This window comes from Vanacampus margaritifer, chromosome 14 (assembly GCF_051991255.1).
Source record: "Vanacampus margaritifer isolate UIUO_Vmar chromosome 14, RoL_Vmar_1.0, whole genome shotgun sequence".
Classification (NCBI taxonomy): Eukaryota; Metazoa; Chordata; class Actinopteri; order Syngnathiformes; family Syngnathidae; genus Vanacampus; species Vanacampus margaritifer.
The window spans coordinates 7442984-7459275 of NC_135445.1; the positions used below are offsets into that span (position 1 = coordinate 7442984).

Genomic DNA, 16292 nt, shown 5'->3' on the forward strand with positions numbered 1-16292 from the left:
ATAATTGTAAATATAAGTTAAAGTGCAATAAGTCAGGTCTTTCATAAATGTAAGAAGATACTCTCAAATTCTTGTGACTACATTTCAAGAAAACAGCGAGATACAAAAAAACATTTAGGTCTTTAAATTGTATTTTCTCATCAATTTATGTGAAAAATAATTGATGATTTTATGAAAAGAAAAATCGATATTGATTAAACTTTTTTTTTTTTAACCCAGCCCAAGTTCATACACTTACAAATGATGCTTAAAAAGTACAGTACAACACCATTGCGCAGTGATTTAGCTGGTAACCCCCAGAGTTGTACCAATCTGAGCTGAACTGTCCTGATTGGTGGAAGATCCTTTTTGAGAGACATTCCGCCCCACCGCAACCCCCCCCATGCTGCTTGGCTGTGCCTGCATGGTGTTAGTCTTTCTTTTGTCTCGCCCCTGTCGTCCTTCCAGGTTATGGGCTGGTACAAGAGGAGCTGCTATCTCCGGCCTCCATGCAATACAGTTTGCCTTCTCCTCTTGGTGCAGAGCCCTACTGGCAGGAAGTATCCAGTCTGGAGTGCGCCCCCATCGCCGCCACAGAAGAAGACACCTTGATGGAGATGTCTGACGTCCAGGTGTGGCCAGCGGGGGTCAGCCCCTCGCTAGTTACGGTGGAGGACTCCTCTTTGGACGGCAGCAGTCGAGCGGACGACTCGGAAGGCGCCACGCTTTCCCTCCCGTGCAGTTTGGGCCGCCCGAGCAGCGGCGCCAGCGGTGCGAGTGGCTCCATCATGGAGCTGGAGGAGGAAGAGGAAGAGGAGGAGGAAGGGGAGGTTGAGGAGGAGGAGGCGCCACTGGAGCCGGTGAGCGCGCTTGCCGAAAGGGACCGGGTCAGAGCCAGTGGCGCCGTTCCCAAGGTCAACTTGAATGGCCAGCTGGGAGGTCAGAGGTCGGACAGGAGGAGAGGGGAGGCTCCTGCGGTGGGAGGAGGAGCTAAAAGAGGCGGGGCAGGGCTTGGTTCAGTGGAAGGCATTTGTGTTGTTACAGGCCAGCAGGCGTACGACCGCCCTGAGATGTCCCCGTTGAGTCGAGCGGGCGAGCACAATGGAGACAACCGGTATGTCACGTCTTACTTTGAACCCCTTTCACACTGCCTTTGCAGAAAATTGCCAAATCAGAAACGTACTTGTGAAGTCGGAATTTATTTGCCTGTGTTATTCACATAGAAACCACCAGAGCGAGACATTTCTATGTGATAGCCCGGGTTCACAAAGCTGACTTAATTTATGGTACTACAATCATGCTGCTAGTGCTATAAACCATTTTTTTCCCTATATGTGTCAACATTTTGGAATGCTAAGAAAATTATCCAGTTTGTCCTCCTTGGGTTCACAGCTGAAGCTATTTATTTATTTTTACTAAAAACAGACTCAAAGTTTGATGCTACCACCACCGTGCTTAATTATTTGGACCAATGTTTGGTGGGTCATTCTGTGTCAATTCACACAAATCCCCAAAGGTCCACCGTGACACCGCTTCAATTTGCCAGATTTTTATTACATTGATACCGTGTGGTGTCAAAAGAAAGAATACGAAGTTTGAGCCTCCTAGCTTAAACAGTTTTGGAGTTATGGCCCTTCAAAGTTTGGGTGTCATCCCCACTTTTGGGATCCGGAAGTTTCACACTTAATTTTTGACCGTATTCTTTTGTTTTAAGGTAAGAAAATTGCTATATCTACTTATTATGGTCATGTTTATCAGAATCTGCACTTACAAAGCATAGGTGAGCTATTTTTTTATTTTGTGGGTCCATATCAAGCCGTATTACTTGAGAATCCCTCTGTAGTCAATTTCTTGATAGGCAGCAGTGTGAATGGGGCTCAGTCATACTCCAACTAGCTCTCCATCTATTACTGACTTTCTTTTTTACTCCTTCCGTATGTTAGGTTGGTTGGGGGCGGAGCTTTTCAACCCTACCTACCCGACAAGGATTCCCTGCAGAGCTGGGTGGGCTCAGTATCATCGGGACGTGACAACAGCGCGCCGGGCCTGCACGCTGTCCAAGAGGCTCTGCTGACTCCGGTGTGTGGCACAACTTATTCGCATGTTCTGCGTGGGCGCCTCCTGCCGGGCAAGGGGTTGGGCTTCTCTCACCACGAGAAAGGGAAACGTGCGTGGGAACAGGAGTGGAGGCGGGGCAAGGTCAGGTTGAGGCCGACGACGCGCCGCTTTTTCGGAGTGGGAACATCTTTTCCATGTTTTTTTTTTTTTCTTTGAATGAGGCGATGGGAAGTCAGCCATGTTGTTAGATACCGTTGTGTTCAAATTAACAGCAATCTGTTTTGAAAAGTGAAAATGTTTCTCATACTATATTATGAGCCTATTTACTGTATGTTATGCCAGGAATCAAGGATCAGTTTAAATTCAGCATAAATGCCCTTGGATTGGCCATACAGCATTTTTTATCCCAAAAGGACTGGGGTGGTTTTCACAAAACTCTGATTTTAATCGTTTCACTCTTTGCTTTTAGAAAAAATGACATTCAAAACATTTTCAAAAAAAAAACCTCCCTCCCCCCGCCAAGCTTTGACTTGCTTAATTTATAGTAATAAATCAATATTTTAGATTATATATATAGCTGAAAAGAGGTTTTTCCTCAGGTGGAAGAAAATGGCCGCCCTGTTATCGAAACATATGTAAATTTGACTTTACATCCATCTGATCGACCGGATCGGGATCGGACGATATTTAGAATTTTCGGCAAAACCGGTCATCGGTTGTAATGTCTTAATTTGTCACATCGATCAATGACGTCATTGTTTGGCTCCACGAAGTCAAAAATTACATGTTAAATGCAATAGTAATCAATATTTTTTTAAAGATTTTTTTCGCCCCCATGCATTTCAATTGACTTCAAATATAGGTTTTCTTCCTTAATTTGACATTTCTAATAAACACTTTATTGCTGCCTAAAAAGAAAGTTCTGTATTCATGTTTACATTACTCTTCTTATGCAGAGAGAGGAGAAAGAGGAATATGCTGCTGACGAACACGGGAGGGTGCTTAATCGAAAGGTGAGTGCATTTATACGTGTAAAAAAAAAAGTCATATTAAAGAGACAGAGCTCTTTATAGCGGATCAAAGATTGCTGCAGAAATACGAGTACATAAGATGAGAAATTAACAGAAGCCAGCCGCCAAATTGGTTAAAATCTTGTTGCCCCATCAGTACACAACAAAAAAATTTGTGTTATCCTGAAGTGATTTCAACCCTTCCACAATCTGAGTAGTCGAACCAGGTGCATTGCGAGCTGGCCGGCGGGCATCACAAGTTTTAGTTTCCTGCTCCGGTTTCCGCATAGACACTTCAGCACTTACAGTAACAGGAGTGTTGTTTCCGTCCCTCCTCCCTCCCTCCTTGCTCCAGGTGGGGGCGGATGTGAGAAGGGCCGCTCAGTCGGTGCAGCGCACCAGTCTTCGGAGGGTTAAACACTGAAACACAACACACACAACCTGGTCCACGAGGTACGCGATTCCCTCCACACAAGCACTTGTGTATCACAGTGCTTGGAAAAAAAACAACCCCGATACCAGAGCAGTTCATTTTAATGCACACCATTTCTATGCTGTGGAAATTTTGCCTTGCGTGCACTTCAATGGTACCTTGACTTATGAGTCACTTATGAAAACCCATTGTAATTAACCAATGCAATTAAAATGGTGTTCATGCCCCGAAAAAACCCCCCAAAATTTTGTTACATATTTCTGACTTTTATCAGCTTCCTGCGAATCCTTAAAAGGTCTTAAAATGTGTTAGATCCATACGTAGTTTACTGCCACCAAAGTATGAATGTGTGAGTTCATGAAGGTTTTTGACATTATAAAGTGGCAAATTTGCGAGAGAGAAAAAAACTCACAAATTTATGAGGGAAAAAAACTTGCAGTTTTGTGAAATTATAGTGTCAAATGTGTGAGGGAAAAAAACTCACAAATTTACAAGAAGAAAACTTGCAGGTTTGTGACATAAAGTGTCAAATTTGCGAGAGAGAAAAAAATCAACTTTACGAGAAAGAAATACTCGCAGGTTTTTGACATTATAAAGTGGCAAATTTGCGAGAAAAAAAACTCACAAATTTGTGAGGGGAAAAAACTTGCAGTTTTGTGAAATTATAAACTGTCAAATGTGCGAGGAAAAAAAACCTCACAAATTTACAAGATGAAAACTTGCAGGTTTGTGACATAAAGTGGCAAATTTGCGAGAGAGAAAAAAATCAACTTTACGAGAAAGAAATACTCGCAAGTTTTTGACATTACAAAGTGGCAAATTTGCGAGAAAAAAAACTCACAAATTTATGAGGGGAAAAAACTTCACAAATTTACAAGAAGAAAACTTGCAGGTTTGTGACATTATAAAGTGGCAAATTTGCGAGAGAAAAAAAAATCAACTCTACAAGAAAGAACTACTTGCAGGTTTTTGACATTCTGAAGTGGCAAATTTGCAAGAAAAAGACTCACAAATTCACGGGGGAAAAACTTGCAGATTTGTGACATCGTAAGTGGCAAATTTGCGCGTGTTTTTTTTCAGATTTGTGACATTATGAACTGGCATATTTGCGAGAAAAAAACTCACAAATTTCCGAGAAACACGAATCTACAAGAAATAAACTCACAAGTTTAGGCACCTTGTAGCACCCTATAATGTAATAATTTCCTGAAAAAATAATAATGCTTTTAATGTAATTAAAATTTCAATACGACCCAGTAATGTAATAATTTCACCAGTATTGTAATAAAAAATCCTGCCTTTACCAGGTTTTACACCATCAGGATTTTTCGGCCAATCACCAATCCTCGATCGGGTTTCCTTTTTGCATTCTACTTTGCAATGTCGATTTTGAATTTGATGTACTCATAAGTCAAGGTACTACTGTATTTTGTCACGGACAAACTCTAACTCTCTATCATTGTGTGTGTCGTAGGACAAGAGAGCCACTGCCAAAGCTTCCTCCACAAAACCACATCCGGAGCGCAAAGGAAAGTGAGCGACATGACAGACTACCAAAATGATAACCATGGATTACCCTCCACATGTGACACATCTTCAGCGGTTGAAGAGCTCAACTTGTAGTTTTATAACATTTGTAAAGTATCACTTCAACTAAAGCATGGGCTTTTTTTTCTACAAAACAATCCCAAAAAAAAAAAGCAGCAAATGTCACTGAACTAAAACGACAAAAAGTGCTTCCTGTGAACTGTAACTGCATGATGACTGCCGGTGCATGACTTAGACCTTTTGAACTGTCATTATACAAACTGAAGAGAGCGCAAACGAGGGGGCGGGCCCACGCTTGGGTCCTGTGCCCTTTTAAAGACTCAATCTAACACTAAAGCTCCCCCCTCCCAAAAAAAAGGTAATCAATCCCCCACATCAAGAACGACCTCCGCTGATCCTGCCAACGCTTCTTTCGGTGGACCCTTTTTGTTCCGTGTGCGCTTGTCGTAAATATGCACGCTCTGCTACGTGGACGTGTGTCGCCGTGCGTGTGTGTGAGTGTCTTCTCTGCCGCATGCCTTTCTTGCTTCTGACGGGGTGCTGAGCCCTGGCCCCTGATTGGCTCAAAGGCCCTGTGATGTCAGCACTGGAAAGAGAGCGCCTCTGTGCTCGCCTGCTTCTGAGTGTCTAGTCCTTTGTGTGCTGAATTGGCCTCCCCTTGTTGTTGTTGTTGTTTTTCTCCCTGAAAAAAAATACAGATTCAACTTTTATTTTTTTAAAGTGAAGTCAACCCAAAAATATTCATTCCTCAAGTCTAAACACAGTATTCCAATTAATAATGCATGTGTAAAAAATGAGTTAAGCAGCAAAATCCACCTGTTTTAATCCATCTCAAGGCGGCCATTTTGTCACTTGCTGTCGACTGAAAATGGCATCACAGTTGCTTAGGGCTCATCAGGTAACAGCCAATCATGGCTTGCCTGTTTCTGAAGCTAAACCGTGATTGGTAGTTTACTGTGCTTTGAGCAACCGTGATGTCAAAATGGCTGCCCTCTGAAATGGATCAACAAGGGTGGATTTTGCTGCTTAACTCATATTCCACAAACGCAATATTAAACAGAATTACGTGTTTATACTAATAGGGGCACATACAACATTTTAATATCAGATGTGGCAAATCCAGGTCCAGAAAGTAAAAACCATGGCACAATTTGGCTTAAGCCCCTGGGGCTAGCTAGCTAGCACCCCCGGGTGCTTGTTTACCTGCCAGGGAGCTAGCTAGCTAGCATGAGGGGCTGAAGCGAAACTGTGGCAGGGTTTTTACTTTCTGGACCAGGATTTGCCATCTCTGATTATTATCAAGATCTTTTTGGGGTTGACTTCCCTTTTAATAGCTGGGACATTTTTATTTTAAAGGGTATGGTCACTCTCCATAACTTTGTCCACTCAGATGCCGCTTCTTCCTTCATCTCGGTAGCTGACATCTTTCCAAAACCAGTAGCCTCACTTGATATGCAGAAAACCCTTCCTCACTTCTTTCCCCATCCATCCAATGTTTCAAACAATCACGTTGGCTGCAGGATGTGATGCTTTCCAGCGTAAAGAGAAAAAAAAAGTACAGTGCAGTATTGTGCTATTATGACGTGTGATTGTGCAGGCAGCACTGTGATTGTCGTCATTCTCCCCGACCCCAGACTCGTGATGTGTCGTCACAAACTAAAAGCACACGCAATCAAGATGCTTACGGAGCGGTCAGGGTGTCAGATCGTGTGAACTTGCCACAGCAATAAAATCCGCACGCGAGTCGAGCGCCGTTAGGAAGTTCTGTAGACATACACGTTGGAGTTTGTTTTTCTTTCACCTCCTGGATAACACGGGATCCAGCGTGCTGCGTCGACCTTGATGCGAGTGAGTCAGTGAGAAAACGCTGACGCAGGGTCAGATCAGTGTGATATCAGTGTGGGACTGCAGACGCCTGAGAGATTTACTTCTGTATTTTACAGCATTTTAGCATATCAAGCAGTGTTATGTTGCAGTATCTAATACAATTAATATATATATCATTTGTCATGTTTTCTCTATGTGGTTTTAGAGCAGAGGTGGGGGGGTTAAGGTCCTCAATTGTCATACCAAAAAAATATTATGTAACAATTGAACAAATGTTTATTGGTACATCATGCTATTGGCTGAAAAGATCTTCAGGACCCATGTATGAAATTCACCAGGAAGTCAGCCATTTTGGGATGACGAGGCCATTTAGGCATCACATTGGCCCTGGAAAGTTAGAAAAAAAATTATTAAAAATTTAATTAAATTTAATGTACTTATCTATCATAAAAAGTCTGAAGGACTGATGCCTGAAAGTAAACAGGTGGACAATCATTTTTTATTTGAGGTAGCCAACTAGCCGTTAGCAGGGAGGCTAATTCCACTGAAAAAATGTTGTGTTGAAAAAATTGAAAATTGCCCCATCACCAGTTTTCACTGATCAACATGAATTTTGTTGGACGTGTCTATTTGAAGGACCAGTGGGTGACATTGAACATGAAGTCGACCATTTTGGTTGAACACAGGCCTGGTGAATTTCAGTGAGCAACTCCTACGAGGGAATTTGTCCAAATGAGCCCCAATTGGAAAAAGGTAACCCCGCCCACCCCTACCCTAAACAAATAGCCTATTCGTAAACTAACTTTCCTCTGAATTATTATTTTTTTAATGCTGAAACTGAGTGAAAATGTTGTCATATATCACGGTCGGTAACACACATGCGCTGAACAATAAAACACAAACTATGTATCCCATAAGTACTGTAAGTGCTACTGTAGCATGAGCAAGTGAGACTGAACGAATGAGCACATTATTTTGCACACATTTCACACATTTTTACATGGCCAGTGCATGCACTATATTTGCCACATATCACATTTTACACTGGTAACACGTCACTCAGGTTTTTAGTTTTTTCAGAAACTATGAAGTGTTTTTATTTTGTGCAGGGCCCTTCTCTGTGAGATGATTGAGAGTGTTAATTGTTTTTGGATGAGTTACTATTTGTATATTGTCTGTTGAGTTTTTGTTTTTGGGGTCAGGGTATAGGTGAATTATGATGCAATGTGTCTGCGAAAACAAGCAGGCATGTCACTTGAAAGGGTAGCGTAACGCCCAATGATGTATTTTAAAGAGTATTGTAACATTTAAACCTGAAGAAGAAGAATAGATCTCACCTATACTCCTTTAGAATAAATACATGACAATGTAAACGCAATATCATATTATTCTATCCTAAGGAATGCAACTGCACCCATGCACAAAAAAAAGATGTTTTTATGAAAATATGTGTATAAAAATATATGACAAAATATATTTCATTAGAATGCTATGCACCCTCATATAGTTGTTATGGATGTTCTTTCAGCATTATCTAGTTAGCCGATGCCCACACGATGGGGAATGTAGAGGCTACGTAGCTTTGACCACTTTTTTCTTTTCTTTTCTATTGGTCCAGAAGAAGAAGAAAAAATGTATACAAGACTTTTAATCAGAAATATTCTGACTTAAAAATGTGTATAGATCATCTTACCCTGTACACCAGCTCAAACCATTTACAAGACTTAATAAACAAAGATGTGACATACTTTTTGTATCATTCCCAAATGATTTTCAATGTACACCGTTTTATATACAGGTGGTGAACCTCAGTAAATTATTTTCTATATTTTCAATTCATAAGCTGAAATACGTTATTAAATACTATAAGATGTTTTTTTAAAGGCCAGCTCATACCTATTTTTTTTATAATCATTTGTTGTTTCATAATTTCGCAATAATTAATTTTGTTTTTTGTTAGCTCTAAGATACATTCAGTATTTAAAAAAAAAATCGTATTATGAGTTTCACTTTTTCGTTTGAACTACATAACCACGTTTAATCATATTCTAATTTATTGAGATGCATCTGTCTTTGTAAAATGTGTATTTCGGTACGGATAATATGAATGGATATGTCATCATTCTGCTTCCGTACCAGGCTAAAAAACAAACAAACAGACAAAAAACTACAACTTCCGCAGTCTGTGACGCCCCCTGCTTTCAGCCAATCACAGCCCGCCGCTGTACGTACTCGCGTCGGAGGACTTTCTGGGTTGTTTTGGATTCAATAGTAGCACATGGAGGCAACGGTGAACTTTGTTTGATGCAATTTTAGACAATCTTTTCTTTATTTGTATATTTTTATTTTTTTTACCGTGAATGCAGTCATCTCCAAGCTATGTCAGCGGCAGGTCACACGAGCGGAAGCCGGGACATACCGGCCGTGAGGCGGGTGGCGGTCCTGGAGGCTGCCCACATGCCCCACGAGTACTCCATGACCCCCGGGGGGACCGTGTTCAGCACCACGCCCGGAGGTAACTCGGCCATGGGTCGAACTGGGCCTTTTCAATTCCAAGGAAAACTTTGCAGAAAGTGGAACATAAAACGGGCTTAAAATAGTACAGGGGTAGTGTAGAATTACATTGGGAGAACTGCTCGCAGTGTGCTATTAGCCATTTGGGATCACGAGGCAAACGCAGTCATCAATTTAGTGTAAAGATTATAAATATCAGTGTTTATTATCGACTGATATGGTGAAAAAAAATGTTATGAATCCGTTTATATGCGATGTTTGGGGGGGGGGGCCGTGATGACATTGAGCAGAATGCTAAGATTGCCTTCATATATAAAAAAATATAATAATAAAAAAGAAGTATTTCAAGCTAAAACAGATTATGACATGTTTTGCATCTTAACTGTTTTTTAAAATGTGAGAGACCCCACATATAACAAGGGGGCAAAATGGCAAATGTGTGCTTACTGCTCTTATAGTGTGTACAGCACACTACATACATAACCTAATACCCACCTCAATTGTATTCATTAATTGTATCTGTGGAATATGAGTTTTTATCCATCTGATGGGGCGGTCAGATTAGTCAATTACTGTCGATTGAAGATGACATGACAGTTGCTCAGGTAACAGCCAATTGCAGCTCAGCTTCAGAAATCATGTCAACCGTGATTGGTCATTCCCTGAGCAACTGTCATGTCATTTCAGCTGACAGCGAGTAGCAAAATGGCCGCCCCCTGAGATGGATAAAGACTAGGGGTGGGAATCTTTGAATCTCTCACGATTCGATTCGATTCCGATTTTGGGCTCTGCGATTTTTGATTCCAAATTATTTGATCGACAATGAATTTTGCTTCAATCTATAGATGTGCAAGGAATTGTAATGATCTACTCCAGTCTGACTCGCTACAAGCGGCACTTTTATCACTCAAAAGAACGGCTCCACACTGCAAAAAAAACCAACTTTTATTGGAATAACTTGATCGTGACTTTTTCCTTCTACTCTCTAATGTGGCTACAACTTAACAGTGTATTAGACTGCGTGGAACCCACACTGCCCCTCAGTGGCCAAATCGGGTACAACATGAACAGCGCTCCAAATAAAGGCACGCACAGACAAAGGCAAGACAGTATAAAATAATTTAAATAAAATTGATTTTAAGACATTTAAGACACGATTCTTTTGAAAATTTATTTTTGGCACACCTCTAATAAAAACACATATTCCACAGATACAATTAACGAATAGTCAAGAGTAAGTGGCAAAATGGTTGCCCACTGCACACAACATATCGTAATATAAAGAACATTTTGGGGTTGACTTTAAAAATGGCTTTTGACAGGAAAACACATTCCTGCCAGAGGACAATCATCTATAGGCTTCATCGCCAGTCCTGTCATGTCTCCCATGTTAATGATCAACAGTGTTTTGTTGTTCACTCCTCTGCGCCCTTTTGAAAAGGTGCTGGGCCTCTTGCGCAATAGTGATATATGTCATCCAAGAAGAACTGAATCAGAAAATATGGAATAACTTCTTTTTATTGACGCTGTCAAAGAGGTATCAATTCAGCCATTTTAGTTTGTTATTGTATGTTGACTGTCTGTAAGCTGCCCAAATTAGTGCTGTGGTAAAACAAGTCAAATAAGGCAATGTTAACACCCCCCCCCCCCCCACACACACACACACTCACACACACACACACCCCGTAACAGTGAGAAAGTAGACAGCGTGACCACATGACGGTAGTCAGTGATACTGCATTGTGTAAATGTGGCAGGTGGGACACATTCGCACTGATAAAACGTACACACAAATGCAGCTGGCCCATTCTATGTGTGTCAGGGCAGAAAATAGGTCACACAAGCACTTTGCATGTAGACTGTCAAGATGAACCTCATACGTGAATAAAAGGCCAAACTGTTGTCGATGAAATGTTTTGAAATTACTACTCACAACAACTACTATTCTGCAGGAACTCGAATCATCTACGACAGGAAGTTCCTGCTTCAGTGTCGCACCTCTCCTCTGGCTAACACGCCCCCGAAGCTCCCCAACATCCCGGGAGTCACTCGGCCTCTCAAACGGGAATCCTCCACCGAGACCTGCCAGCCGGCAGCGAGTGAGAGTGGTCGCACTGAACACAGCCAGCATACGGAGGTTGCAGGTAAACATCGTTTGTACACTGCAGTACCTTCCTTGACCATTTGATCGAGGAGGGCGCTCATTCCAATTGTGTGTGCATTTCCACCAGATTCTATTTTATCGACATGTACCTGAATGTAACACTTCTTTGCATATATGTGAAGTCTGTTTTTTTTTTTTTTCTGTCCACTCTTTTTTTCCCCCATAGGTGAAGATGCCCAGTTTGACATGGACATTTGAAGAGGATTAGAACTATTTCGAGTGAAAAAGATTTTTAATGTTGGATTAAAATGTAGCGCATGTGGAATATGAAATTAGGTTTCTTAAAGGGAAATTGTATTTTACTGAAATTACTCATGCCTCAATTACTTGATTGGATATGTTGTGGCATATTAGATGTTGCTAAAATCAGTTTTAAGGGACATTCTGTGATCCCTAGCGCCATCTAGTGGTGAACTAATAATTAATTCATTTTAAAAACAGACTGTTTATGTCAGTAGTATGCATAAAAAATTGTATCCAAGGTTATTTTAGTTAACGAAAACTAACGATAAAACTAAAATAATTTAAAAAAAACAAAACAATTTTGTTAACGAAATAAAATTAAAACGAAAATGTTTTTTTTTAAACAAAAACTAACTGAACCTACAATTTATATTTACAAACTAAAACTTAACTATAATTACAGCGAAAATGTCCTTCGTTTTAGTCTTTGGTAATTAATTTAATACATGAGCTTTTGGGGATGATTTTAAAATGTGATTTTAACTAGATTTATTTTGATATTAACCAAAATAAAGACGTTTGAAAGTGTGTCACATTGAAGTGATGTTTTCATTTTATATTAAATATTGTGCACAAGTAATACACATTAAAAATAAATACATAAATAAAAAACAAAAACTAATACTGAAACTAACTAAAACTAAACTAAATATAAACATAAAAAAAAACTAAAACTATTAAAAACTAACAGAACCACCCTGAAATCTAATTAAATCTAACTAAATTTAAATAACAAAACTCAAAACGAACTAAAATTGAAATTTCTTAACTATAATAACCCTGGTTGTATCGCATATATATATTTTTAAATATAATCGTAGGTGGTGTGAATTGGTGGTAGGCTAGGCTTGCGAAATGTGGCCTCTTTGAGCCACCGTAGTGTGTGTGCTTCTAATTGACCACTAGATGGCGCTAGGGATCACTGAATGTCCCTTTAACATGCAACATAACATTGTGATTCAGCAGCTTTTATAATATTCAATCAATTTTAATATTGCTTTTTGTTATGTTGTGTGATATAATATAGAATTTTTTATTTTTTTTTTTACATTTATACATGCAGCTTATACAGTGGAAAGAAAAAAAACCTTTGTGGTCATCAGGTCCACATTTCTGCCTGATATTTGAAGACTAAATTGTCCGTATTTGTGAGTGTGAATAGTTGATGCTAGTTGGCATGCGCTCCAGCAGCTCACTCGCAAATCTAATGAGGATAGCATAGGGCTAATTTAAATCTAAATAAAATGTGCAAATAATTCTTTACAAGGCTTGAATTGTGTTGTTTACTGTACTCTCATCAATGCGATGAAGCACGTTAATTAGCATAGACCTAAGCTCCTGTCAAATAATGACTCATACAAAGTTTGTTGAAAAAAAGGAAATAATTTAATGTTTAACTGTACAATGTAAACAAACAAATGGCTCAATGTGACCCAAACATCCCTAACGTTAAAGCGCTCACATTTAACACGTCAATTCCAGTCAAAATACGTTTCGAAATCCAGTGCTTGACTTTGTAACCTGACTGTGCTTTTTGGTTCGTGTCATTTGAAACGGGCACAATGTAAGCCACCTAAATCGATCATACCAAATACCACTTTTACAATCGAGTCTGTGATTGTGTACATGTTCTTGGCTGGGCTCAATGGCAGCCGCACTCCTCCACCACCATGTCCTGGTGGTGCCTCATGATCAACTGGCCGTTCTCGTAGTAGAGCATGGACAGCGGCTCCAGACGGGTGGGCACGCAGGACAAACATGGCACCTTGTGCGGGTGGTGCAGCCTCAGCAGGCTCTGTAAAAGTAGGAGAGACAAACTCATTAGGATGCTCAAAAAAAAAACTGAATGGGAAAGGAAATGAGGAAGTGAGTCTTATATTGGGCATTTTGATAAATATCAGTATCGGCCTTTTCATTTAACCCTATTAAGCCTGAACCATGAAATATATGAGCGAACATTCAGATTCTTGGTAAATAGAGTATTTATTGGTCCTTTTGAACAAACTTTTTTTTTTTAAATCAACTTCCACATAATACTTTAGATTTTTGTCATATTTGCTTTAAATTTGTACATTTATAGCTGACAACAATATAATAATAAACAGACATATCAAACATATTAGTAGTTCCAAAAATCTGAAAGAACATTTTCCACTATTAATAAATATAGGTGTCTCTCCTTTCTCAATTGAGGCGATCTTGCATAGTCGCAAGAAAGGCCATCAGCTGGGTCATACTGCCCTCTAATGGATCATCCGTGCAATGCATGTGTCAGATCTTATACGTCAGGTTTTTAATGGGGGGAAAATATACTAATATAATAAATATTATATAATATATAAAAATAATAATAAATAAATATAATAAATAAATATACTAATAAATATACTCTATTTCAATAGAGGGCTCAAAATGTCTTGTATTTAATACGATACGTTTGGCTTTATAGGGATAACTTTCTAAGAGATGCTGCTGACCCTCGGAACCTTTTTAACCTTTTGTTTTTGTTTGACCTAGTTAAACATTTCAGGGTTTGTGTGTTTTTTGGGGAAAAAACAGAGCTATTGTATTTACTTCTTTAAGTTTCCATTTAACTTTTTCAGATATACTGATAACCTTGGGATCTCCCTTAACATTTTTTTTTTAATTTATTTAAAATGAAGTTATATTGTCTAAAAATAAATAAATAAACTTCTACACTTTAAAAAAACTAAAAAAAAAATGTTTAATAAGTAATAATTAGCTGTAAGACATTACAACAAAGTCAAGATTAGCATTTGTATTTTTAAAAAATTTGACGCCAATATATTTTTCCCCCTTCAAATTTCGGTCATCGGCCTCCTTGACTACTAATAATCAGAATCAGTATCAGCCCTGAAAAAAACATATCTGTCTATCTCTAGAGTCTTACCTGCATGTAGGCGTGGTTAGTGGGCCTGAAGCTCTCGTCGACAGGTGTGGCACAGGTGCCCTCGCAGCGGAAAGCGTTATAGCGTTTGGGGTAAACCATCCACTGGCTCCATCCCAGCTCCTTGAAGTCCACCCACATGTCCACCTTCCTGCACAGAGGACCCTCCTTGGTCTGGGCTGACATGGCCACGGACATCTTTCCTCTCCGGTGCTGCTGGGAGAACCTTTTGTTCCTGCGGCGCTTCGTCCCGGGGCCGTCCTCCCCGTCTAGGTTGACGTACTTGGAGCGCACGGCCGTGTGGATGAGAGTCGGCATCCGCTGGGCGTCGGGGTTCTGCCTGGCGAAGACCACCATCATGACCCGGTTTGTTGTAAGGTGCTGGATTGCCCCCAGATCCTGCTCGGCATGTTCCGGCGGACGTGCGGACGGTTCCTGCTCCTGCCAGCGATGGAGAATCTGGGTCATGGAGAAGACCTTCCAGGAGGAGGATCTCATGGAGCTGGGATGGGCCATCACGCTGCCCAGGAAGAACCTGCCGCCGGAGCAGATGTCGTCAGACTCGGAACACGAGCGGTAGATGTCCACTGAGGCTCTGGGGGACTCGCTGAAGTCTCGGAGGCGGATGCGAAGCTCGGCCTGTTGGATGTGGTCGCCGGCGGACATGGAGGACATATCGAAGGTGATGGACCACCTGTCACCTCTCTGCTCACAACCTGGAAGAGATGCCAGCACAAATTAGCATCATTACTGATAAAAATGATTTGCTTTGGAAATGGGCAGCTATAATGATCAAACCCCATTTAACGTCATTTAATTATTTATAGGAAATAACAATTTATATAATAATTTTTTTTAGCAAAGTAACAATTTGAGTAGTGTAATTGATGCTATAAAAACACTAATAACAGCATTTGTTATTGCTTTGACTATAGCCATCAAATCGCTCAACAGAAGTTGAGCTGCACTGTGTTTGTTTACAGAATATGCATTTGGCATTGTGGTGCTGGGAACCCTAATAATCACCTAAGATTGTGTTGCGCTTTCATACTTTGACATATTAAAAACTGATTCATTATCTTTATCACATTAGAAAAAGCCTGCTTAATAATATACAATTTACTATACAGAAGTAAGAATTGGTCCCAAAATTCATGGTCTAGGGCCAATCTGGCCCTCCAAGTAATTTTAGGTGGTAAACTTGGTAGCCTACCTGTGGTCTATAAACCATGAATTTTGCACGTGCTGAAATTATGAATCATATATATGTATTGAAGTTGGTTAATATAAGTATCTATTTTTTTAAACTATATGACAAGATCTCATTAACAATATCCCAATTTTAAAACACACCACTCACTTTTAGCGACAAGGCTTGTCACAGAATCCGAGTCATGCAGTCCAGACTTGTCTTCGGCCCAACTCTTGTCTCCGTCCCGGAGCATGGTCCGGTAGAGCTGCATCATGAAGACGGGAAGTCCTCCGGCCTTGCGCCGCTGCAAGGTGAGTCGGGAGCGGCCGATGGAGGCGCGCAGCAGCGCTTCCGGGTGCATCGAAGCGACGCATAAACCCAACAGGAGGAGAAACGCAACCGGTTTGGTCATAATT

General features: G+C 40.4%; 3 protein-coding genes across 13 annotated transcripts in view; 2 read left to right on the forward strand and 1 right to left on the reverse strand.

The window, feature by feature from the left end:
• LOC144034271 (ankyrin-1-like) overlaps nt 1-8603 on the forward strand; it is a 62320-nt gene extending 53717 nt beyond the window's left edge. For 3 of the 11 annotated variants that reach the window (XM_077542955.1, XM_077542958.1, XM_077542957.1), the window contains 5 exons: nt 448-1093; nt 1923-2058; nt 2994-3050; nt 3403-3500; nt 4955-8603. In XM_077542955.1, the coding sequence (XP_077399081.1) occupies nt 448-1093; nt 1923-2058; nt 2994-3050; nt 3403-3471 (908 nt within the window). In that variant the 3' untranslated portion in view covers nt 3472-3500; nt 4955-8603. Of the gene's footprint in view, nt 1-447; nt 1094-1922; nt 2059-2993; nt 3051-3402; nt 3501-4954 lie in introns of those variants that run through there. The other 8 variants (XM_077542961.1, XM_077542962.1, XM_077542959.1 and 5 more) reach the window with 6 other exon arrangements.
• A 134-nt stretch (nt 8604-8737) lies between these two features.
• LOC144034274 (eukaryotic translation initiation factor 4E-binding protein 1-like) lies at nt 8738-13042 on the forward strand. The gene is made up of 3 exons (XM_077542966.1): nt 8738-9370; nt 11322-11513; nt 11700-13042. The coding sequence occupies exons 1-3, from the start codon at nt 9235-9237 to the stop codon at nt 11729-11731; spliced, it is 360 nt and encodes a 119-aa protein (XP_077399092.1). The 5' UTR covers nt 8738-9234; the 3' UTR covers nt 11732-13042.
• Nucleotides 13043-13229: 187 nt separating this feature from the next.
• On the reverse strand, nt 13230-16237 carry LOC144034184 (nodal homolog). Its single transcript, XM_077542764.1, has 3 exons — nt 16045-16237; nt 14688-15400; nt 13230-13571 (listed from the first exon to the last, which is right to left on the reverse strand). The coding sequence occupies exons 1-3, from the start codon at nt 16235-16237 to the stop codon at nt 13419-13421; spliced, it is 1059 nt and encodes a 352-aa protein (XP_077398890.1). The 3' UTR covers nt 13230-13418.
• Nucleotides 16238-16292: the final 55 nt, after the last annotated feature.